We start from the raw sequence: 26,461 nt of genomic DNA on the forward strand, positions 1-26,461 counted from the left end.
CGCATCTTTCTCTATTTGTCGCCTTTGCTGCTGTATCCACCAGCCAGTTCTACTCAGTTGGGCTCAAGAGGAAAGTGGCCAAATTCTATACTTATTTTTGGGCCCCGTCTGTTTCCACGGAAGCTTGGGAGGCATCCGCTAGAAAGGCCCGCATGCCATAAGCCAGTTAAAGCCAGGCAATCAGTCCAGAGCCAAGTCATAAAGGAATAAAGAGAAGAGGGAGATAATTATGCCTGAAACCTAGGCCAAACTACTGTAATTGAGAAGAATACTGTTATGACCCCACCTCCCCACCTCATTACAGCTGTTACAATGGGATCATTCATTCATTCATTCAAAACGTCTTCACTAATGGCCTACTTACATGTAGATACCCCCAGGGTCATCCCCCAGATACTTCCTTAGTGCCCCATTTAAACATTGCAACAACTTGTGAAAAAAGGTACCATTATTTCTCCCCTTTGCAAATGAGGAAGCTGAGAGCCAGAGAGGTTAAGAAACTTGCCCAAAGGTCATCCAACTAGTATGTAGTGGACCCAGGACTCAGTATAGGCTGTTAGGCCCCAGGGATAAATCAAGCAATTCGTATTCTGAGTCCTCGTATTTGCAAACTACAGCTCTATGCAGGGAGGGGCTACCAAAAAAAAAAATGCAAGTGATCCCCACTGTCCGGAAGCCTATGATTGGCGACGGAGCTGGGGCCAGTGTAAATAATAATAACCATGACTACCGCTTCCTGAGCACATCTATGGTGCACGCATAGACCGGCCTATGCGGCTTGCACAACCACCGTGTAAGGTAGGCCTCATGTCCGTTTTAGAAATGGAAAACCGAGGAGTGCAGAATGGGTTAGTCAGTTGCCCAAAGTTACATGCAAGGACCAAGATTCGGACCCAGGTCCAGCTGTGTGCCCTGAAGCACTTACTCGAAGCACTCCACTACATGGCAAATTGCCACCTAGAAAGAGCACGTGCTAACAAAGGCTGGGACAAAGTACTAGCCTGGGGAGAGCAGGGAAGGCTTCCTGCAGCTGGTGGCATTTGAGATGGGCCTGAATGTCTACTGAGCAAAAAAGAGGTAGAGCCGTGTGGGGCCTGCATGGAAGCCAAGGTCTTGCTGGCTGGAGCAGCGGGTCCCTGTGGAAGGTTGGTGGGAATAAATCTCATGTGGTAGGAAGGTGTCAGACCACGGGGAGGCCCCAGGTATCTCTGATGGAGCCTGGATTCCATCCGGAAAGCTGTGGGAGGGCTGCTGTAGGTTCTGAGCCCAAGGATGGCATGGCCTGAGTGGCCTTTTAGAAAGTTTCACCGAGGAGTGTAAAAAAGATGGCTGAGGGGCAGGGACAGAGCTGATAACTAGTATGTGGAAGAAGCTAATGGGGCCTCAGCTCAGGCTGTGACAGTGGGAAGGAAAAAATCAGGGCTCAATCTGAGAGGCTCAGCAGAGGACCTGACTTGGCAAGACTGGCCATGGCAGATTAAGAGGAAAGGGCCAGAAACAGGAACCTTGTACACCTTTCTGAACCTCAACCTCTAAACACACTGTTCTTCCTTAATGAGCTGAGGTGATGTTTCTATTAAAGATCTGCCCTCTGGACTTGCCAAGAAATGATGAGAAGTGAATTGGCTCTTGGAGCCGCCTGGGGCTCTCGGGACAGGATCCGGCATGCAGGCTTGGCAGGCGAGGCTGTGAGCCCGATGGGAGACACAAACACACTGCTTAGCCAGCTGTGGTTCCTGAGTGGGGAGGTGAGGGTAGCATTTCGGTGATCTGGAATGCCGAGATAGAGGAGCTTCTGGCCATGTGGATATTCTCATAACTGAGTGCAAACTGGCAATCCCTCTTAATTTCAGTCCCCATGCGGGGCGCCTGGGTGGCTTGGTCGGTTAAGCGTCCGACTTCAGCTCAGGTCATGATCTCACGGTCCGTGGGTTCAAGCTCCGCGTCGGGCTCTGTGCTGACAGCTCAGAGCCTGGAGCCTGTTTCAGATTCTGTGTCTCCCTCTCTCTCTGACCCTCCCCCATTCATGCTCTGTCTCTCTCTGTCTCAAAAATAAATAAACGTTAAAAAAAAAAAAATTTCAGTCCCCAGGCAAATTTGTCTAGAATGTGCTTAGCTTGATAAACACAATAGACTGAACAGAACCAGATCTATGGTTCTAAAATCCTAGGCCTCTTCTGTCTTGTCCGGTATGGTAGCCACAGACTACATGTGGCTATTGAATTTTTAATGAAATAAAATTGAAAAATTCAGTTCAATACACTAGCCACATTTCAAGTGCTCCGTACCTACATGTGGTTAGGGGTACTATACTAGAGTGCAGATGTAGAATATTTCTGTTATTCCAGAAAGTTCTATTCAACAACACTATCCTAAGCTATCAGAATCATAAGGAGCCTTCCAGATGATGTCGCCCAGCCTCTCCCATTTATGGATGGGGAGTCTAAGGCCCAGAGGGCTGGAAAGATGCACTCACCAACCAACAGGTGGGAATCAAAGTAAGTGCTCTCACGCCAAGCCTAGCGGGTCTCCCTGATGTTTTCTCCAAGCACGAAAGTTTATTATTATTTCAGGCTAATAAATACTTTTCCTTTTGCCTTCTTTCCTGTCCCTAAGAACAGAGATATTTTCTCTGAGATGCTGAAACTCCTTCCCAGGACTGTAGTTCCCAATTAAAAAAATATCTGGAAACCACCAAATTCAGAATCTCCTTATCCTTGGAGCCTTTGGCTCAATAAGAGGACGGACTCAGGCTGTGGCCAGGGGCAATGACACAGGGGTTGTAGGCCAGGAGTCCAGGTCCCCTGGGCCCTTTGGGGACTTGTGCAGGCTCCTTTTCCCTCAGAGCATACTGTCCGATCCAACCTGGTTCCTCTTTCCACCTTGTGTGTCATCTGACTTGCCAGGACCTGTCTGACAACCCAAATGCCTATTAAAGCTTTTTATAGGATACCAAGCCCCAAGGCTCAGGCGCAGTTAGCGCTACCCCCTCTGCTGGCCATGGATGGTCACCATCCTCTGTGTTGGGATGATGCTTCCAAGCTAGAGAGGTTGACAGCTATCCTCCCTCCTGGTCCATCTCCACTTTGTGAGGGATGCAGAAGCCACGGATGTAGACGCTGGGGAATATTTCTGCCCACCAGCACCAGGACCGCCTGGAAAGTGGACCTCGTGTTACACATATGGGGATCCTCAGAGGAAGTCTGTCCTCATATCAAAGCATTTGGATTTCATTAACTCCACTTTACAGGAAAACTTAGGACCACGGTAAAGTAATAAAACCTCTGTCGTATTTGATGTTTGGGAGAAACTCCCACAGGTAGCAGGATCCTCCCTGAGTGGGGACTGGAAAAGAAAGAGGACATGTGTTTCAAAGATGAGACTTTCCCTGAGGCATTAAGGAGACTGGTGCGCAGCCTTGGGTCTGTCTCTCACTGTGCAAGGGCAAGGCCTCCTCCTGGGCGTGGGAGTGAGGGCCCACAGGGCAGAGCTGGGTTCGGGGAAGCTTGGCCAGAGGGTGACGGCTTCCAGAGAGAAAGGCCCAGCAGTCAGACACAGTGACTGGCAGAGTCACCAGGACAGCTCGTGGACTGAATGACACTGATTGGCACCCTCCCTATAATATTGGGAAGACTTCTCCGGTATGATCAAAAAAAGGATATGCTGAGCGGTAACTGGGAAGATCATTAACAATAAAACAATTCTCGTCTGGTGTTTCATAAATTTTAGCACATGAGTGTGATGATCTCAGTTTTGCTAAATAGAAATGTCCTAAGATCGTTTGTATTCTATCCTTTTGAACAACTGGTCGAGGCAAATTTATTTCCAAATAGTCCCTGCCCCTTAGCCCTAAGTAAGTAACCAAATACCCGGATGAGCCTCTTGCCATAATGGAAACCATCAGTGACTCCGGCTTCAAAAAACATCTCCTGGAATCCTAGTTCCGCCACCACACGCGGTGTGATTTCTGCGGGTCCCCTAACCTCTGTAAACTGCAAGCTCCTCCCCTTTGGAAAGGGGGGTAATTCTACCTCCTTCACCGCGTTACTGGCACAGAATGCATCTGAACTATCGTGATATCCGGCATAGTATAAGTGCTCAATTAATGCCAATTAAAGAAAATCTGCTTTGGCTGGCACACAAGTCCCCCCACTTCCCCGTTCTGACTTTCCCCCCAGTGACTTCGGCAGCTGAGTTACTTTCTGGAGCCTTTGGACACCCAAGTTTCAGAAAGAACAGAAGCAGCAGCAGTAACGAGGCCACCACACCAACCACCCCCCCCACCCACCCCTACCCGGGCAGCTTTTGCTTTGCTCCTTGGTTAAAGAGCATCTGGACGGACTGCCGGTCTCGGTCTAAATGTCTTGGGGCAGGGGACGGTGCAGTGCCCACTTCTGGAGTCTACCTGGGCAATGCCCTTCCCCTGCCCCAGCGCTTTGGCTCCAGGGCAGGCTAAGGGTCTCCCCATGTGCTGTGAGGGGTCCAATTCTCAGGCCTCATTCGTTGTGTCGTGTAGAGTGGGGTTAGCGAGCTGCAGTTCACAGGTCACACCCAGCTGCTGTCTGTTTTGGTGAATACACTTTCACCGGGACACAGCCACACTGTCTGCGTCTGCCCCCCGCTGCAAGTTTAGCGCAAACAGCCTGTATGGCCTGCGAAGCACAAAATGTTTACCGCTTGGCCTTTTAACAGGAGAGGTTTGGTGTAGAGGGAGAGAACGTGCTGGAGTCAGGAGCGCCAGGCCTCAGTCCGGACCCTGTGGCTGACTTGCTCTGGGTCCCCGGGGAGCGCACAGCCCCTCTGGTCTCTGGTTGGGGCAGGAAGGGGTCGAAGCCACTCTAATTTTCCTTTAGTTCCAACACGTCGGCACCCCTCTGTTCTACTGCCCCGTCTCTCTGGGCGCTGGCGCTGAGACCAGAGGCCCCCGCGCTCACCGAGCTCTACCTCTTCCAGGTGACTGTTGCATCTTCAAGGCCGTGCCCCTCCAGGGAGACGCCAGATGGTCGCTCGGGGAACAGAACTCAGCTTCTCCAAAGAGATGACATGAAACCTCCCTTTTAGCAACAGAGGGCACTGGCAAGGAGCGCATTTAGCCCTCTCTGATTTGAGGGTGGGGAGCTACTCATGGGGCCGGCCACTGCCTAAGGGCGGTTTTGCAGGACAGGCCTGGGTCCGGTTACCACCGGGACCGGCGGTGATCCAGCTACTGATGGGCAGCGCGGAGGCCCAGCTGGCCGAGGAACAGCCGAACCGGCAGTATCGGGTGCTGCTGGACGTCAAGGCCAGGCTGGAGGGCGAAATCACCACGTGCTGGAACCTTCTGGAGAGCAAGGACTGCGGGTACGTGTGAGGCTGAGGAGGGCCAGTGTTTGTAGCATCTCCAGGACGCTGATGCGTGTCTTGTGACCATCCTACATCACACACCTGCCCAGAGCTCTTGAGTTCCTTCCTTCTCGGCCACGGGTGCCCCCCTATCCCAGCAGACACTTGGGGTTCTGTTTCCTCAGGGTGCCCAACTGCTCTCATGCCTGGCCCTTAATTTTGGTTCTTTCCTTTTAGCCGGTGGCCTTGGGCCATGAGCAGGGTGAGGGAGAAGGAGGAATATCTGTGGTCGGAACGTTTCTGATGCTCTGGGCACTTTGTCTTCCTTCACTGAATCCATGCAACATGATAAAGCCTACCTTAAATTTTTCTTTCTTTTCTTTCTTTCTTTCTTTCTTTCTTTCTTTCTTTCTTTCAGATATGCCACTTTGATTCCATGTCTCCCCCCCTCTCTGTCCCTTCCCTGCTCATGCTCTGTCTCTCTCTGTCTCAAAAATAAATAAAAACAGGGGCACCTGGATGGCTCAGTCGGTTAAGCGCCCGACTTCGGCTCAGGTCATGATCTCGCAGTTTGTGAGTTCGAGCCCCGCATCGGGCTCTGTGCTGACAGCTCAGAGCCTGAGCCTGACTTCGGATTCTGTGTCTCCCCCTCTCTCTGCCCCTCGCCTGCTCATGCTCTGTCTCTCTCTGTCTCTCAATAATAAATAAACATCTAAAAAAAATTAAAAAAAAAATAAAAACATTTAAAAAAAAAAGGGGGGCGCCTGGGTGGCTCATTCGGTTAAGCGTCTGACTTCGTCTCAGGTCATGATCTCACGGTTTGTGGGTTCGAGCCTTGCATCAGGCTCTGTGCTGACAGCTCAGAGCCTGGAGCCTGCTTCGGATTCTGTGTCTCCCCCGCTCTCTGCCCCTCCCCTGCTTATGCTCTGTCTTTGTCTCAAAAATAAATAAAAACATTTAAAAAAATTAAAATAAAGATATGCCACTTTTCTTTAACTAAAAAAAAAAAATCTGACTGGACTCCCCTCATCTCTATCAGGCCTAGTCAATTTTGCTTGTGCCATAGCTGAAGGAGTATGTGAGGGTACTAGGGGCCCCGGTTTGTAATTGAGGAAACTGAGGCTCAGATAATGATGGCAGCAAAGAACTCATGTGGCAGGAAAGTATTTGGAGTGTTGCATGTGGGAAGAGCACCTATGTGTGAACAGAAGATCCAGTCCTCTCTGATGAGCCCTGTTGTCTCTCTTCCTATGGATTTCAGCATTATTTTCCCTAAGACTTAATAGCAGGCCATGCAGTTAACATTACCGTCCTTGTTATTGTCGATGAAGATACGGGGCTCAAAGAATGTAACTGGCCCCAGGGCCTGAGCTAGTAAGGCAGGAGGGCAGGGACTCAGGCCAAGTCTGTCTTTTCTTAGCTGCTGGGCTTGAGGATGGACGTCTCTGTGCATCTGGGTTGCAGAATGCCTTCAATCCACATGCCGCTCCCTCGGGCGACCCACAAGTGTGTCCCGTGACCTGCACCCCACAAGCCCCACACGGCACCTCCTCCTTGAGCTCACCCTGTGAGCCCAAGGCTGCCATGGTAGCAGCAGATCCTGTACACAGGGCAGTGGGGACCTTCCTGTCTCCGCACATGACACACACAGGAAGCCGGAGACTCCCCCGTGGCTGACACCCACCTTACAGACGGCTCGTCTCTGGGGTGGGGCGTCCCTGAGGCTCTGCGGCTTCTCGCGACTTCTGCCTGTGTTTTGATGTTCAAGTTCTCTCAGCGGGGCCATTTTCCTTCTGCAGCACTTGGGGAGCTACATCTCTCTTCTGGTTCCTGGCCAATAAGTTAAAAGAATAAATTAATAAATGAAGCTGCCTGTTGTGTGTGTCTATTGTCAGGTTATTTCACCAAGTTACAGTGGGCACCTGTGTGGTGTATTTTAAACTATGGTTGTGATCCATTGATGGTCTGTGAAGTCATTTTAGTGGATTTTGATCAGCTAGAGAGAGGGCAAGAGAGAGAGAGCAAGAGAGTGAGAGAAAGAGAGAACAGAATAGAAAATAATATGTATGTGTGTCTAGCACATATATAGTTGCAAAATGTGCAGTGTAATTCTTACTTGGGTTGTGCTCAAGAGTTCAAGCCCATGGTCTGTTCCAGAGCTTGTATTTTCAGTGGGGAACCAGGGACCAGAAGAGCTGGCTGACTTGCTCTGGGCCACCTGGCTAATGAGGGGTAGCGCTGGGAGCAGAGGCTGTCCAGAAATACCCCCTCCTTAAATGAAAACACAGCCCTAATCCTGCCTTGTCAGCCCTAGAAGGAGGCTCTCCTGGGGTGCAGAAGGGGCCAAATAATTAGGTCCTGCCTTTTGGGTCACCTGTCCTCAGGCACTAAGTTCCATGGCCAGGACTTGGAGCATTCTGTCACTCTGATACTGGTCAAGAGTGCATAAAGGACCCCAGATTCCCTGTGGCTGGGTGGAGGATGGGTGGTTGAGAGGGGGTTCAGCTCCACCTTGATAATAGCAAAAGGGATCTATGGGACATGAGTCTAGAAGACCCAAATTACAGCCTGCTTGTGGGGCACACAGACCTGTCCAATCTCATGGTTCTGGGAGGAAAGGGATCTTGTCTGACACCCTCTCCTTCTAGCTCCCATTTCCCTCTGTCTGCTGGATACCGTACCCAGCCCCTGGGCTCCCAGGAGCTCCTTCCCAGACGCTAGGCCAAGGAGGACCTAAGCCCTTGAATGCTTCTTTCCTTTCTGTGAATGCCCCTCCTCTGCAGGTGAGGGATATATCGGATGGGTCTCCACGTTGCCCAGGGGAGTGGCTCTACTCTCACAGGCTTCAACCACACACCAGATTCAACATTATGACCCTGGCCATCCCTTTATAGGTACCCGAAGATTATGAGACTATACTCATACTCATATACTATACTATACTATACTATACTATACTATACTATACTCACATACTCAAGGTATAAAGAGTACCTTTATAGGTACCCAAAGAATATGAGAAGGTGGATTCCTCGCAGAGTCCCCCTCCCTACCTTCCCCCAGCCCCCTGGTGGCTGGGTGCTCTTTCTCCCAGACCTCTGAGCTTCTGGGGAAGCTCTTGTGAACAAACTCCTTACTGATTCTGCCATGAAGTGTATGGAAAGTTCTGCTGAGTAGGATACATAAACACTGTACAAAGACAAACGCATGGAGGTGCAGGGAGCCTGGCTCGTTCAGAGAGGGCATGAAAGTTCTGCACCCCTCCCCACATATCTTGCCCTATGTGTCTCTTTATCAGGCTATTCTTCGTGTCCTTTATCATATCCTTGATGCTAAACTGGTAAACATGAATGTTTCCCTGAGTTCTGGGAGTCATTCCAGCAAATTATCAAACCCAAGGAAGGGGTCACGGGAACACTGAGTTATAGCCAGTCATTCAGAAGGACAGGTGACAACCTGGAACTTACGATTGGTGTCTGAAGAAGGGCAGCCTTGTGAGACTGAGCCTTTGCCTTGTGAGATCTGATGCTAAATCCAGGTGGGTAACATAGGGATTAAATTGAACTATTGGACACCCAGCTGATGCCACAGAGAATTACTTGGTATACGGAATAGACAGCTGCAAGGGAAAAGTGGATTCTGCTCTGGGGCCATCTGCAGGGTAATGGGTAATGGGGAGAAAGATGATAACATGTCTGAAGGCCTCAGAGTGAGTGTGGCACCACCTCCACAGGCCACTGTGGTGCCGTGTCACAAATGTCTCCCCTACTCTAAGGCAGGGACTGCGTCTTTTATAGACGCACTCCTAGTGTCTAGACGATGTCATGGTAGGAGGAAAACAACATTGATTAAGTGGATAAACTTTGTGGATTATGGAGCTGGATCTAAGAAACCTGATGGCAAAATCCTATCTAATTTGAATAAAAGTGTGGTTTTTCCATTCATCAAAGCCTCAAGAGTTGTACACCTAGAATAATAGATCATTTATTACTTATTATTATTATTTATTACTCTTCTTTTAAGAGTCTTCATAATTTTCTTGACCTACAGTTTTCTCTGGCACCACTTCCTAACACCCAGAGGACACGGCAGTATGAGGCTCCACACACAGGAGCTGTCTTCGACGTTTGCACCCCCTACATTATGTGATGGGCGAGGTTCCCTTACAGGGCACAAACCCTTGGATGCCTCATGCATCTTCCTGCAGCAGGAGCCACAGCATAGAAGAAGTAGGTTGTGGGCTAGGCACGATTCCTGGGGGCTAGTCTACAGGTCCACACCTTTCCCTCCCGCTGGTTGAGATGCACCCATCTGTAACACCACCATGTTTGAAAACAGCATCCCAAGACCACAGCTCTGCCTTTCCATCTGCAGTAGGCTTCCTGCTTCTAGAGACTGGTATTTTTGAAGTCAGACTCAGTGAGAGAACTGTGTGCACACAGGTGAGTGAAGGAGGGCTACAGGCTTCTGTCTCTCACACTCTGTCTTCGTCACTTCTTGTCACTGATTCTGGCTCATGTTTGGTTACCAAGGGCCACAGGGACTCTTTTTAAAGGGTTGGGAAGAAAGGCAGTCTTAGATATGAGGGCAAGGATCTTCACCCCACACTCACCTCCTTTGAGAAAAATGCAACTCAGTGGAACCAAGCAGCTTTACAAAGAGACACGCAACATCAGTGTCATTATGCAAAACAGCACACTCGGTTGAAGCCCAAGCCAGGACCATGATGAAGCTTCAGTACAGAGGAGCGTCACCCCGACATAGAAAGCCTCAGCGGCGATGTTATGCAGTAACAAGTGTTGTGTATTTTGAGATGGAGGAAATCATGAGTTTTAGCTAATGGAATGAATCCTGCCAGAGAATAAAGTCAAAAGATAGATTCGATTTAGCGGGTCAAAAGAAATGACTTTATAAGTCTAGTTCCCTGGTTTATAGAGAAGCTTGTTGCTATGTGATGAGACAGAGGAGAGTAACAAAGCAGTGTTTGAAGATGTAACCTATGCAGATTGCACCCAAAGGCCTCTGAAGGATGAGATGGGCTGGCCTGGTGAGGTCTTCTAATTATGATGTCTATAAAGAGTTATTCATTGATGAGCTCTGAGTAACCCTTAGGACAGAGCTGACCACTAGTTACCCTTCCTGGGAAACCCATTCTGAACAGAAGTCTCAGACTTCTGTATTTCTTCTTGATAGAACTCCAATAGTTTGTTTCATATATACAGATCTGGTCCCTATAGAGATGTCTATTCCGCTTTTGCTGAATGCTTAGAGCACTGGAAAATATTCATTTTCACGAAGATTTAGTTATAACCCCCATACTGACTCTGATAACTTAGTTTTACTCCATATTAGGTCTTTCTCAGTCCTAGGGGGCAATCTATCTCCTGCCACAAATTTTAAAAGAGAACTTTTGGGACCTTAGTAGTCAGCAGTCTTGGCTCTCTGATGCCAAGAGCTAGTGGGGTATGAGATGTAGTATAATAATTTTGGGGATGGAGATTTCTCCTGGGCATCCTTCTGCATGGTCCTTGGAGAAGCCTTGCCCTATTGTTCTGGTATCTCAACACTTGTATTTTCTGAGACACAAAGAATAATATAGAATGTTAAATTCTTATTTTATCTCTTAATTTCAACTTCTTATACAATTTCTAGACTTTATAATCCTTCTTAATTCTGGCAATGACACACTTATTCCCCTATTGGGGGGTGTGCAAGGTGAAGAGAACAAGAATGGGCTCTGGAGTTGAAAGAAACTGATATTAACAACAGGCTTTGCCACTTTATAAGGGGGTTGATCTTAGAAAAACAACTTCACGTCTCTGGTCCTCAATGTCTTTTCTTTCTTTTGTAAAGTTATGGTAAGAATATCCACCTTACAGGATGGTAGGAAGGATTAAACAATATTGTTGATAAGCCCCCTAACACATATGTTAAGTGCTCAGTAAAGAATTTTAGAATCAAGGAAGTAGGGCAGGAAAAACCACCATACTGACTCTGATAACTCAATGTCCATTGAGTTTCACAGCCTTGGAACGTAAAAAGATTATTGTTCATTTTTGCTTGTTTCTGGCTTATTGAGCTTATCTTTCCTGGTCCAGATCAGGCAAGGTTCAAGGTCACCCTTGTACTGATGATCTTTGCAGACAACTTATTTAAAACATCCATGGCTACCTAAGTTTGGGTTGCTTCCTGATGGACAGGAACTATGTCAGGCTTAACTAGTTGTATGACAGGGGCATGGCATAGTGCCTGGCACATGGGATGTGCCACGAGATGAATGTTGAATGAATGGACTTACCAAAGTCTTATTGCTCCTCAAAGTGAGTTTGAAAGGCAGAGAGAAGACAGAAGAAATGTGAAGTTTTTGATAACCAAAACCCATAACATCTATCAGCCCGAAACCAGGCTCTTCCCTGGATAGAGAAGGCTGGTTTAGTCTTAACCCAGGTGGGCACCATTGTTCTCATAGGGTTTATCCTATGACCAACAGGAACAGTCATGCCTTCAGTGTGGGCACATCAGCTCTAGTCAAGGTATGAACATCTGATGGCTAAAAGGATTTTGTTCTTTGAAAAATAATAAAAGTTTCTTACTTCCCATCAACAGACAACCTGATATCAAAGAGCCAGGAGGCACCTCAAATTCATCAACATTCCTTTAATGAGGTGAGGAACTCTTAATGGTAAACCAACAGCTGAGTAACAGGATGACAGTACAACAGTAGGTAGAAAATCAAGGCGCTGAGGTCAAAGCATTGAGCCAACACCCACCTGGGATGGGGTATAAAAGGCCTAGCAGGGAAAGGGGTTGTCACACTCAGTGGCTCGGCCTTCACAGCTGCTCTGAAGCTCCTGTACTACCTCAGCCCACACCATGACCTCCTGCTACATCAGCTCATCCCGCTGTCTGGGCAGCACTCAGATGCCCGAAGCTGCAAATGTCTGCGGTTCCTGCATTGACGTTGGGGGCCAGCCTGGGGCAGAGGCCAAGGCTGCCTCCCTGTGCCTGTCTGCCACCCTGGCACATGCCAACCGGGTGCGTGTGGGGACAACTCCTCTGGGCCGACCCAGCCTCTGTGTACCCTATAGCTGCCAAACCGCTTGCCCCTTGCCAGGGACCCGCGACATTCCCGGTAACATCGGAGTGTGTGGGAACTATGGGGAAGGCGCCCCGAACGGGCACGAGAAGGTGACCATGCAGTTCCTAAACGACCGCCTGGCCAACTACCTGGAGAAGGTGCGTCAGCTGGAGCGGGAGAATGCGGAGCTGGAGACCAAGATCCGAGAGTCGAGCAAATGCCATGAGTCCAGCGTGTGTCCAGACTACCAGTCGTACTTCCGGACCATTGAGGAGCTCCAGCAGAAGGTGAGGTCTGAAGTAGCCTGGGGTATGCTGGGTCTGAGGAAGGTGGAAGGGCATGGCAGTCAAAGGGCCATTGAAGACTCAAGGGTGTTTGTGCTCTTGGGTTCTCTTGAGCATGAGTGTAGATGTCACCCATAGAGCTGGAGCCCAGAGTATGATGTTTTGTGCATGAACTGTCTTCCTGGTTTTCCACAGATCCTGTGCAGCAAGGCTGAGAATACCAGGCTCATTATTCAAGTTGACAATGCCAAGCTGGCTGCCGATGACTTTAGAATCAAGTAAGTAGGGCTGGAAGAGGTCTCAGAGTGACTCCTTCCTCTACCCTAAGTCACAATGTCCAACTACTTAATTGACTGAATTACTGTCCTGTTTCTTCTTTCCTAAATTCTCCAAATAAAAATTTTTATTACAAACAAAACTAATATAAAGTGGCTGAGGAAAAAAAAAATACATCAAATTCAGTATGTATGGTGTAGCCTAGAGTTATGCCTCCTTCATTTACTTCTCTAAAATGGAAAGTAAGGCTGCTTGAGCTCACTCATCAGGAGCAGAATAAGGTGATTTCAAGAATAAACTGAGCAAGGACAGTCACTGAATTTCACATGTAAGTTAGAGGAACCATTTACAGATAGGTCAGGGTCCAAATTTATCTATGGGGACCTCAAATACCAGGCATTTCTATCAGACAAAGGTCAGAGATAGACAAGTAGCCCAACACAAGGAATAAGGGAGCAAATCATTGACCAGGTACCTGGATGTTGCTTAACCTAGTGGTGTGAGTCCTGTACTGGATCCTGAAATACATGATCTCATGCAAGCTAATTCATCTTTTGGAACAAAAGTTTCTTCAATGCCCAATGGTAAAAATGATACCTACTATGAATACCTTGCTAGACCATGAGCTGATTGAGTAGAGGGGTTGAGTCTAATTAATCTCTGAAGCCAGTGCTGAGCACAGTGAGCAAATGAGGATCCTAATTGGTGAAGGAAATGGAAACTGGGGGCAGCTGAAAGGGGCTGTCCTTGTCATCCTGCTGACCTTTCATCTCCTGTCCTGGAAGGCACGAGAGTGAGCTGTCCCTACGCCAGGTGGTGGAGGCGGACATGTGTGGGATGCACAAGCTCCTGGATGACCTGAGCCTGGCCAAGGCCGACCTGGAGGCCCAGCAGGAGTCCCTGAAGGAGGAGATGCTCTGCCTCAAGAGCAACCACGAGCAGGTCTGGGCTTGGGGCTGCAGACCCATGGGAGAGGGCACTGAGCAGAGAAGGGAGCATCGCCCACCCTGTGGCTGTAGGATTAGAAACCAGGCTCAGCTGGCATCAGGATGAGGGGTTGATCTGCGTGTGGGAGTCAGGCTGACTCTGTAGGACGTAGCAGAGGTAGCGGTGGGGGGGGGGTGGTTCCTTGTCTCTAAAGGTTTGCCTTGTGAATTTAAGAAGGTGACCCACTGGGCTCTTGCCAGTGGATCCTGGACAAGATCTTTCACATCGTGCACAAGTGGGCTCACCCCTCGTGCTGCTCATCAGAGAAGGGGTTCAGGTGCTATCTGCTCTGTCCAAACCCTTTCCTCACTCAGAGTGTTGGTTCTTCTGTGCCCGCAGGAAGTCCACATCCTGAGGGGCCAGCTGGGGGACAAGCTCCAGATTAAGCTGGATGCGGAGCCCACCGTGGACCTGAGCAGGGTGCTGGATGAGATGCGGTGCCACTACGAGGCCATGATGCAGACCGGCCACAACGACGTGGAGCAGTGGTTCCAAGATCAGGTGAGGGTGCCACCTCGGAGCAGGGAGGGTCCCCCGGCTTCCACCTGGGCAGGGGGGTGATGTGATATCTCTGTGCACTTGTGCTTCAGTGCGAGAGCATCAGCAAGCAGGACATGTCCTGCTCCGAGGAGCTGCAGTGCTGCCAGTCGGAGATCCTGGAGTTGAGGCGCACGGTGAACGCCCTGGAGGTGGAGCTTCAGGCCCAGCACAGCCTGGTACGGTCCTCTGCCCTCACTGTGCTGCTGGTGCCATGGGCCATGGCCTGGCAGCAGCGTGTCTTAGAAGTCCCACTCATCAGTCCCACTAACAATCAGAACTCAGGGGCTGGGTCCCTCTCTCCCTGGGGGAGATGCCTCGCCATCAAGGTTGGTTTGATCCCCAAAACCGGTTCCTTTAAAAAGCCAACTCCACTTCCTTTACAATAAAGGGTGGCGGTTCAGGCCCTCGTTCCACAAGACGTCACTGGGTGTCTACTTGGTCAGGTACTGGGAATACTGGGATGAACACTTCCTCCAGGTAGAATTTTGTGAAAAGTCGTGGTGATATGGGCAGCGATTTCTCCAGAGTTCTGGGCATGTCCTATGACATGGTGAGGTTGGCCATGATTCTTACTGCTGAATTTTGGGACACCTCGGTCTCTTACCCGGTTATTTGCCATTACAGAAGGACTGTCTGCAGAACTCCCTGTGTGAGTCTGATGCACGCTTTGGCACCGAGCTGGCCCAGATGCAGATCCTGATCCGTGATGTGGAGGAGCAGCTGTCTGAGATCCGGGCTGACCTGGAGCGGCAGAACCAGGAGTACCAGGTGCTGCTGGACGTCAAGGCCCGGCTGGAGAGCGAGATTGCCACATACCGGAAACTTCTGGAGAGTGAGGATTGCAAGTATGTGTGATCTAGGCACTCTTGGCCAATCATTTGCCCAATTCTTATGAGTTCCTTACGGTAACAGTAGTGTTGTCTACAAACCAGAAGGCAGTCTATGCTCCTGTTGAGTGACCCATTGCCCCTCCTCTTCTCACACTCTGCCTCATTGACAGAATATGAAGGGAGTGACCATCCATTAGGATCCATTGCCAGGTCTCCAGTGGGGCTTCTTGGCTAGCCATTCACTGGTGAGAGTAGAAACATGGCTGTATCTTGAACAGGCAATTTGAGTATAGATCCTAGCAGGTTTGTTGAACTCACTTTTGCTCTCTTTTTAATCTTTGTTTGTATTTTTTATCTTGTAGGCTAGAACCCGATTCTCGTCTAGAAAACCTTAATTCTGGATGACATTGTAGATAGAGATCCCTCAGTCTAGCACTAGGGGTGCACAATAGGGGGTCAATGGCTAGGGCATCTGTTGGGTCCCCATCTTGTAGTTTTAAAGAGGGGGACTCCTTCCTTGTGCTCTATCACACATCATTCATTTCCCATCCCTCACTTCATTCACCTTTTCTCTCTCTCCACAGACTCCCTTGCAATCCATGCTCCACCTCTGCTGCCTGTGTGACTCCCCCCTGTGCGCCTCGTCCAAGCTGTGCCCCCCGCACCACTTGCGGGCCTGGGTCGACCTGTGGAGTCAGCTCCGGGAGCCGATTCTGAGTGCCCGTGTACCAGCAAGGGTGGTTAGAGCAAGGGGATGCCTAAAGAGAAATGCTTGTTATACATCCAGAAAATATGGCTTCTAACTATTGCTGACTTTCTGCATGCAGAGCCTGTCCAAAGGCCACAAGATATCAGGAGAAGTGGAATCTTGGTCAGGAGGCTTCTTTCCCAGCTGCAGGTTTTCCCAGATTAGCTCCATGCTCTCAGTGGCCGGATCCCAGCCACCACTGGTGGGACTATCTACATTGGAGAGACTCAGGCATTGGATCAGATTGAAGAAGTATCATGGGGCGAGGATGGGGCAGGACCTGAAACTGCATTTGCATTTCAAGCACCAACTTTAGCTTGAAAAATTTCCAGTTTGTGGCCAGGAAAGTGAGAAACAAACTTCACTGCTTGGGCTCCCCCTCCCCCCCGATGTACTGATTCCATTTCTAACATCTGCAGCCCCAGATAATGGCCCCAGTGAGGGGGGCAATGAAACTAGATATGACATATGTGAACAATTCCTCATCCACTTCCTTCCTCCTGTCCTTCTGCCGCCCCGCCTTGGAAGTGGCTTCATTTCCTCTCTAGTAAGGTGGGAGTTCCCTGTATCAGATCTGAGCTCTCTTCCCTCAGAGTTCCTTTCTTTGACAAAGGACCAGGCTGGCCTCTTGCTATGTAAAGAGAACTTTCAGATTAAGAAATCTCTCTTCTCTAGAAATCTGGACTCTCATAACTATTGTCTGGCTATACTTCTCTCTTCATCTAATTTTACAGTAAAATTTGGACAATGACTTTATTTTTTTCTAGTAGTTTCTCCTGGAATATTAAACCATTGCTAAGCCTGATGATTTAGGGTGATGGAAAATATATTATTACAATATTTTCAAAGTTTTTATTCTTATTTACCTTCTCTGCTCCCACCTCGTGTCTTCCCACCCTCCCCCTTCCTGACCACAATGCCACCGCATTGGCCAGTATGTTCCATTGGATATCCCTGAGACCGGACCCTGTTCTTCCTCCTTCCTGGAATGCTTCCCCTCTCTTTCTTGTTATTCAGGCCTTGGCAGAAATGTTACTGCTTCTGAGAGCTCTTGCTTGGCCATCAGTCCACATACTCAACAGCCTCGTCACTCTCTGTCTTGCTTATTGTCATCATCAACAGCTAAAATTGCCAGCTCTTGCATTGTTTCCTCACTGAAATGCTTACTGGAGATTAGCATTCGTGCACTGCTGCTTCCCCGGAGCCTAGCTCACTGCTTGGTACAGAGTAGATGCTTAATAAACATCTGTTGAAAGAATGAATGTGTCTTCCTGACTTTATCTCTGACTTGTTACGGGGCTTGAGAATCATCACTTAACTCAGCGTTTTTCCCTGCCATACAGTGAGGGTTATGTCATCTTTCCCACTCACATCCTAGAATTGTTATGGATTCTAGGATTAAGTGAGATGATAGAAATTTAAAAAGTCTGAAAAGGAGAAAGCACCATATTGACCTCATGCAGAGCCAGTGTCATATAATTAGGAGCGTGGGTACTGAGCCAGACTGCTCACAATTCACCTGTGGCCTCAGGCTGTTTCCTCTGGGCAGCTAGAATTAGTTTCCTTTAGCAGCTATAGGCGATCAGAAATGAAATTGTGTACTTAATAACTTGTTTTCCAGAGCAAATTTGATTTGAGTATCTGCATTAGTTCAAAGAATGAGAAAATTTTGCTTCGGGGGTAGGAGGCAGAGCTTTCTTAGAAACTCCCTTATATTGAATCCATCCAAGAAGACAGGGCCCAGTTGTATGGGTGCTCTCGTTTCCTTTTTCCCCCTTTGGGTCCACCAGTGGTGACGTGATGTGCAAATGTACCTTACTGCCCTGGGCACTCAGTAATTCTAAGAGCCACTGTGATTCTTGTAGAACTTCATTTTGGAGGCTACGTTTTGGGAGGAGTGCAGATTATGCCTATTTGCAGTCCTGATTTCTGAATGTGGTTGATAGCTGCTTGAAAAAAATAGCTCCTGTTAGCCTCCCTTCTCAGATCTTGTGCCATCATACGAGAAAGGGCAATAGGGGGAAATGAAATCACTTTACCCACCCACGTCAGAGTAAGACTGGGATGGCTCAAGGCAGCTTCATCTTCATGGGGACAAAATGCTTCTTGGCATTTAGGAGCTACAACTTCCAGTGTTGAATGTGGTCTTGGTGGTGAGGGGTGACTTTCAGGAAGAACTTCTCATGATAACAAGGCACCATCTTGCCTGATGTTGATTGACTGGCTTGGGTTGGGGGCAGGAACAGGAGTCTTTCCAGAAACTGGCTTGGTTTTTGTCCATGATTTGAGCTAGAAAGCTTCGTCTGCAACCTTGGCTTTTTCTGAGAAGCAAAATGAATGAGATGGGGCCTGTTGTGTTGGGGCCCACCTTTGGAGCACTGCCTTTTAGAAAGACCCAGGCTCCTGCTTCTGGTCAACTTTAAGTCCCCTGACTCTGTGTCTGGTGCATTTCTTTGCTTCTTGTGAACAGCAACATCTACGTCAAACACAGAACCTGCTTTGTTCTCTTCCTCTTTGATGGTTAAACATTTGAATAGAACTGCACAATTTTTAAATTGAGGTTTAAAAAAATTTTTTTAAATGTTTATTTTTGAGAGAGAGAGAGAGAGCATGAGCAGAAGGGCAGAGAGAGAGGGAGACACCGAATCCAAAGCAGGTTCCAGGCTCTGAGCTGTCAGCACAGAGCCTGACTTGGGGCTCAAACTCACAAACCGTGAGATTATGACCTGAGCCAAGGTTGGATGCTTAACCGACTGATCCACCCAGGTGCCCCCAAATGGAATTTTATATAGTGGTAGCTTCCTCCTGCCTGATGTTAAGTGCTGCCGCTTCTTCCTGAGAAGCTAATACCACTCTCTAGCATTCTTACATGGTAGGCATTGTAACTGCTTTTAAAATATGAAGTAGTAAAGCTCACAGAGGTTAAATAGCTTGTCTAAAGATATGATTTGGCAAGTGGCTGAGCCGGGACTCAGACCTAGATTGCTCGGCTACAAAGCAACTCTCATTATATCACTTACGTATTTATCCTCTGTTCCTTTGAGTGATTGAGCTGCATTTTAAAGAGAGACCCTTCTTCCTCAAAAAACTAAAAATAGAATTATCATGTGATTCAGTAATTCCACTACTGGGTATTCACCCAAAGAAAATGAAAACACTGATTTGAAAAGATATATGTACCCCTAAGTTTATCACAACATTATTTACCATAGCCAAGACATGGAAGCAGCCTAAATGTCCATCAATAGATGAATGGATGGAGATATTCCATATATAATGGAATATTGTTCAGTCATAAAAAGATTGAAATCTTTTTATTGCCATTTGCAACAACATGGATGGACCTAAAGGGTATAATGCTAAGTGAACTAAATCAGTCAGAGAAAGACAAATACTGTATGACTTCATTCATATGTGGAATTTAAGAAACAAAACAGATGAACAAAGAAAAAAAAAAGACAAAAAATCAGACCCTTAAATACAGAGAATAAACCAGTGGTTGCCAGAAGGGAGATAGATGGGAGGGGGAGGGGTGGTGAAATAGAGGCGATTAAGAGTACACTTATCATGATGAGCACTGAGTACTCTAAGAATTGTTAGATCACTATATCGTACACCTGAAACTAATATTACACCGTATGTTAACTATACTTGAATAAAAATACAAAATAGGAAGACCCTGCAATGTGAGACTTGGATGTCCCTATTTTTCACACTCAGGGTCACTGACAGTGTAATTTGGAAAGGGTCGCTGAAATCATGTCATTTGCTTGATCAATTTAGTACAAGCCTTACCGGACAGTGTATTGTCAGTTCCTGAACCAGCTAGTCTGCCCCCAGCTCACTGCTAACTCCTCCTGAATGCCTTGTCTGTGTTGAACATTTCATGGGTCAATGTCAGTATCTGAGAAGGGACAGAAGATGACTTTCGAGGGGAGAGTACATCATTAGCAGAGAAGGACTAATACCAGTACAACCAAAGTGACTGATGCTGTCATTAAATAATTCTATTCTTTTCCCAAAAGGACATGAGTTAAACACATAATTCAGTGTGATCTACTTTTGAATGCTCTGTAGGACTTTTCATAGAAATACATTCCTAGATGAAAACATGTCAACCTGATTTTGATTTGATTTAGGACTACAGGGTTTAGAAGTCAAGGATTTTCTATCATTGGAACAACAAGCTATTGTTTGGTTTCATATCACGTTTGTCCGTTCATTCATTCATTCATTCATTCAACACACACTTGCTGAGCATCACCATGCACTAGGCACTGTGGAGGGTAAAACTGGGTATGATTTGCTCCATAGCTGAGCTCATTTGGTTCTTTCTTTCATGTTTACATTGACTGGGTATTTTGTGTGAGTCAGATGCCATGTTGGAAATTACAGAGATGAACAAGATAGTCAAGCAACTGAGCCACCCAGGTGCCCCCAGAGATGAACAAGACAAAAGTAAGTCAAAATCCTTGCTTACAAGGGTCTTCTTCATAAGCCAACAACAAAGCACACTACCAGGACGTAAACTGAGGATTCAGTATGAGTGCAAGCTTTCACTTGAAGGCAGCTCTTGAGCTGAAAAATATGAACTCCCAGGGATGGACTTGACCTTCAGAATGTTTCAGAATTAGGGTATTTAATAATGGATTGTCAATGTGCAAAATAAAGCAGAGTTGTCAATATTTCCCTATTTTTATTGCATAAAATCTGTGAAGTGGGCCAAGTAAGTAATTCTATAATGACTTACTCAGAATTTCATATTTTCCCGACTTCCTAAATCATCTACTCTACAAGTTTCTACAATTGCATTTTCCTCCTTTTCATTCAGCACACCTTTGTCCCAGGACTGTCTCCAGCCAGATCAGGGAGAGATTTATTAGCATCACATCCACAAGATGTGGTCCCCTGAGAAGCTCAGAGGAATGGACTCCTACATTGAGGGGAAATCCACAAATTTTGGGGGGCACAGAACAAAGGAGATGGCTCCTAATCCAGTGCCTCAGGGACCTCATCAGCCAGAATCAAAGATGAGGCTGTGGGGCTGTGGAGAGCTGAACTCTGGGACAGGGCACATCTGAACCCAACTGGTTCAGCACAAAAGACATAGACCCCTGAAAGGGGAAATGGAGCCCAAGTGTGTCCAAACTCTCACAAAATACCAAGCATTTTTATTTTTGTTTGTAGAAGGTCTTCTTTAAAAAAGCCTAGCTTACAGAAATTATACACATAGAACACACATCTTGCAAAAACTTGAAACAGAAGTGAAGGCTACACTAAGCCAATAGTCCTCCTCCACAAATTAGTTTCCATACGTATACAAGGGAAGGGGGGGGTATTGTGAGGTTCTAACAGACGATTCTCACTGTATTTCTCACTGTACACCAGGGCCCTTCTAGTAGCTATAGCCCAAGCAGCACTCAGTGATTTGGGAGAGGGATGGCAGAGTAGAAGGCAGGGAAGAGGGTTTTGAGTCTCACAAGTCCAAGCCCTGAAATGACAAGAGAATGGACTTGGATGAGATGAGTAAGGGGAAATGTTCTGCCCTCTGGTTAGAGGAAGGCACGCTGGGATCAGGGAATGAAAAGGAGGGGAAGGGAAGAGAATTTAGATGCTGGTGGGTCCTGCTTGCCCTACCCCTTCTCCTGGGCTGGGATACAGAGTCAAGGGCAGGAGGATAATAGGTTCAGGATGTAGGAGCAGAGGGCATATGTCCTCCCTTTCCCAGGTAGAATGTGGAGAGGCACCAAGACCCCAGGGGAGTCTGGACAGAAGGTCCTGAGAAAAAAATCATAGACTATCCTGAGACCTGGGGTGGTACCGAATCTGAAAGATGACCCTGTGCATCAGAGAGTAGCATGAACAGAGCAAAAGGAAATCTGACAGCTCAAGAGCCACATGGGTGAGAATGAGGACACCTTGGCCACACTGGGAGCTCTGGCAGCCGAGAACTGGGCAGGAGGACCCACGTGGGTCTCTGTGGCCGTGTGGATGGATGCAAATGCCAAGGGCTGAGCCCTGCCCACCTCCTGTCTCCCAACATCCTGGAGGAAAGGCCTTTGGCACTTGGGGTGACCTCTTGGAAAGGGGTCCTCAAGATGACTGAGATTAAGGTTCTGCTACCTGGTGTAGTGTGGGATGAAGATTAAAAGTACAATTTGGTTTAAGTATAAGAAAATAAAGGTATATATTTTTCACACCTGACTTTATGGTCTGAGATTCATTTTTGCTATAAATGTAATCTCACATATGTCCTTCTTTGGGTAAATATAAAAAGTAGCATACTGGGTATCTTGTGCATTTTGCCTTTTCTTCACTGAAAATTCCATTGTAGTTGTCATTTCTATGGTAGTATATATCTATGTCTATGTCTATATCTATGTCTGTCTATGTCTATGTCTATATCTATGACTACGTCTAGATCTAGATCTGTGTCTATATCTACGTTAGTATCTGTGATGGCTACAAGCTTTTCACTATATTCATGCACTGCAATTCCTTAACCAGGCTTCTTTTGGTAGGCGTTTCATTTTCTCTTCGGTCTGCTATGACCCCCCAGATATTGCCATAAATACTCTTATTATCCTTGTACGCGTGTAAGTGCGTCTGTGGGATAAATTCCTGGAAGTGGAATTATCGGGTCACGGGGTAGGTGCAATTGTCATTTGCATAGATATTGCTAAACTGCCTTGAAGAGGCTGCATGTTTCACCCCCCGCCCCAGCAGTGTTTGACGATGCCTGTTTTCTTACACCTTGCCAACATTGTGCCACTAGCCTTTTTGATCTTTGTTAATTTAACCTAAATAGGTACAAAATGGTAATTTAATAAGCATTTTTGAATTGTAAATGATGTGAGCATCTAGACCCGTGATTAAAAGCCACTTGAAAAAAAACAGCCAACACTTATTTAGTGTTTACGGTGCCACGTGCTGGCCATTATTTTCAATGATTTACAGAGATCAAATTCTTTAATGGTTAAAACAAATCTGTGGGCTAGGTGCTATTACTGCCTCCGTTTTGCGTGTGCAGAAACCACAGCACAGTGAGGTCAAGCCATCAGGCCAAGTTTTCACAGCTAGTAAATGGTGGAACCAGAATCTGAATCCAGGCAGGCTGACCCCAGGGTTCTTGGCCTTGACCATACTACTATGCTGCATTAAAGGGCTTTGTCATGGGCCCAGGTAGGACATAAATAAGGGCAAATGTGCTGCCCTAGAATGTGGATAAGGGAAGTCTGCCATCAGCGCAGGAGGGAGAGGAGAAGGACAGACAATTATTTTGTCAGCTAGTCTCTAATGACCCGGAGACCTGGGACAGAAATAAAGCTGACTGATAATAATAAACACATTTAAAATCAGACTAAAGATTCCCAAATAATCATATTATTAAATGCCACTTAATAGAGAAGACCTCAGCAGTGTTGCCTCTATTTCAAAGTCTCTAGAGCTGGACGTTTGAGATCACAAAGCTCCCTGAGGGTGTCCTTCCTGGAAGCCCCGTCTCCTGGCCCAGAGTGTCTGAGGGTGTCGCAGGCACAGCTGTGCCAGGATGGACCACCTGTTGTGGTTTGCCAACTTCTTCCGGGTGAACACAGTGCACACTGTGTGGGGACAGCACCTGCTTCCTTAGACAACTTCAGAGTCACCCTTTTGCAACAGATAAGGTAGCGTAGATCAGACCCTAACCCCGTGGGCTGCTCCCAGTTGACTGCTTTCTCTTTCACTCTGAGTTGCCTCAGTAGGTCCCATCACCATGGCATTGAATGGTTCTGTTCCAGACCCAGTGTCCTACCCGCCACCTTGAAGACGGACTCAACTCCAAAACTTTTACTCCTAAAGAGAGATGAGGTGGCCCCTGTGAATGAAGGAGGGGCTGCAGGACCTCCTCCCTCTTCACCCCTCAGCGCCGGGACCTCCCTTCATGCAGTCTGGCTCTCATGTTCTTTGGGGCCAGCGACTCTTTACGGGGAGCAAAGGATGAGGTCTGGAGTGTCAAGAACGGGCTCCTCCTCAGTGACACAGCAGAGTGCATCTCAAACACCTGCCTCATGCTTTCCACTTACTGCCAGTTCTTTGATAGGGAAGAAATTGGCAGAACCCACTTCTCTACAGAGTCACAGGCGGGCATCAGTGTCATTATGCAAAACACCTTGCTGAGCCCAAGCCAGGGCTTTACAGAGAGGTGTCAGGGCATCAAAACTTCAGCTGTGGAGCCTAAGAAGTAACAAACCGCGGGTGTTCTGAGATGGGAGTAACCATAATTTTAGTTGATGGAACAAATCCTGCCAGGGGGTAGGGTCAAAACATGGAGCCTGTTTAGCAAATCAAAGGAAACAGTTTTAATGGTCCAATTCTCTGGATTATAGTGATGCACTGTGATGAGGCAAGAAGGAACTAAAGGGGTGTTTGAAGATGGAATATATGCAGATTGCACCCAGAGGCCTCTGAAGGATGGGATGGTTTGGCCTCGTGAGTTCTCCTAATTTATGGTGTTTGTAAGGGGATTATTCATTGGTGACCTCAGGGTAAATGGCACTGACCCTAGAGTGGGTTTTCTTTTTGGGAAGAATTCCAGATCCCTTTATTTCTTTTTGAGAGAATTCTAAGAGTATAGGTTTCACCAATACTCAACATCCTCCCATTTGGTTTTCTCGGGGCTGCTTGTTCTTGAATTTTGCTTAGAGAAGAGACCTACTTATACTTTTCTGGGGTCTTCCTCCATTAGATTTCCCTCAGTCCTTCGGTCCCAACACTCTGCAGGGGCACCTCCTGAGCCGGTTGCCTTGGTCCCTTGGCTCTAACGAAAATCTCTGGGATTTGAGGTCTACTTTAGACTCTTGATTTTTGAGTATAATTTTTCTATGTGCATTTTGTTGTTCTCCCTGTTCTATGTCTAAATATCTTCCTTTGCTGGAACACAAGGACACTCGGATATTTTATTTCTTTTCACGTCAGCTTCTTGCCCAACTACTAAGCCTTCTGCGTCCCCCTGAGCAACAACACAGGCAGTACACAGGTTGTTCTAACTGGGAGTCATGGTGGGTTGGAAAGAGAATGAATGGGCTTTGCAGACATGAGACCAAATCGAGCCCTTGCCAATTTATTTCTCTGTGAATCGGAAGATGGACTTTAGTTACCTCATCTGCACACTGAAGCCACCAAGAGCTACATCACAGGTAGTAAGGATTCAATAGGAAAGAACACCTAATAATAATAGCAATATATACCTACATCCCCATAAATTTTGGTTCTTAAACTTTTTTTTTTAACATTTATTTATTTTTGAGACAGGGAGAGACAGAGCATGAACAGGGGAGGGTCAGAGAGAGGGAGACACAGAATCTGAAGCAGGCTCCAGGCTCTGAGCTGTCAGCACAGAGCCTGAAGCGGGGCTAGAACTCATGGACCACGAGATCATGACCTGAGCCGAAGTCGGCTACTTAACCAACTGAGCCACCCAGACGCCCTGGTTCTTAAACTTTTGAGATACCCCTTGAGCTCTGGGCCTAGCTCCCTTTTCTGGATCAAATAAAGTTTTTATTTCATTTTATTTTTTATTTTTTATTTTTATCAGTAGCTTCTCTCTAGATACATCCTTGATCAGGACCATGGATCCTCTGTCTTTCACTAACCCCCATTGATCTATGGTTCTCATTCAAGTTAAAGATATCCTGAGATTTCTGGGGAACTGTTTTTTCCTGAGGAATAGGGACCCCTGCATGTTCAAGAATTGGCACACTGCCTGAGTTCAAGGGAATGTTCAGGAAACATGCTCAACAAGTGAAAGACTGAAAGCTGATTCTGACTAGTCAACCAAAACAGCCAGCACTAATGTTTCGGGATGCATTGATGCTTTAAAGCTTCTCAAGAGGAGTATGTAGTGTAAAGGATAGAAGAGAGAAGAAAGGGGACCTTACAATAATCAATATCTGTAGACTTCCCAGTTTTATAAAGTGGTGTTTTCTCTTCAGAGGAAACGCTGGGTGAGTCTAAATGCTGGTGATGGATTCACTGTCCCTCCTGCCATACAGATCACTGACTGAAAGATTCAATCCTTGAGTGTGGCTATATCCACAGACAGACTGGCTCAGTCCAGCAAGAGGGCACCTGGAAGTTGAATTAACTGCTGGTGATTGTTGAGTAGAAATATACATCTTTGATCTTTCATCAACCGACAACCTGATATCAAACAGCAAGGGGCATGTCAAATTCATCAACATTCCTTTAATGAGGCGAGGAACTCTTAATGGTAAACCAACAGCTGAGTAACAGGATGACAGTACAACAGTAGGTAGAAAATCAAGGCGCTGAGGTCAAAGCATTGAGCCAACACCCACCTGGGATGGGGTATAAAAGGCCTAGCAGGGAAAGGGGTTGTCACACTCAGTGGCTCGGC

General features: G+C 47.2%; 1 protein-coding gene across 1 annotated transcript; it reads left to right on the forward strand.

The window, feature by feature from the left end:
* Nucleotides 1-12,150: 12,150 nt before the first annotated feature.
* On the forward strand, nt 12,151-17,323 carry KRT38 (keratin 38). Its single transcript, XM_019435425.2, has 7 exons — nt 12,151-12,687; nt 12,880-12,962; nt 13,746-13,902; nt 14,287-14,448; nt 14,538-14,663; nt 15,112-15,332; nt 15,902-17,323. The coding sequence occupies exons 1-7, from the start codon at nt 12,196-12,198 to the stop codon at nt 16,032-16,034; spliced, it is 1,374 nt and encodes a 457-aa protein (XP_019290970.1). The 5' UTR covers nt 12,151-12,195; the 3' UTR covers nt 16,035-17,323.
* Nucleotides 17,324-26,461: the final 9,138 nt, after the last annotated feature.

This window comes from Panthera pardus, unplaced genomic scaffold, assembly GCF_024362965.1.
Source record: "Panthera pardus isolate Hobbes unplaced genomic scaffold, ASM2436296v1 HiC_scaffold_3, whole genome shotgun sequence".
NCBI lineage: Eukaryota > Metazoa > Chordata > Mammalia > Carnivora > Felidae > Panthera > Panthera pardus.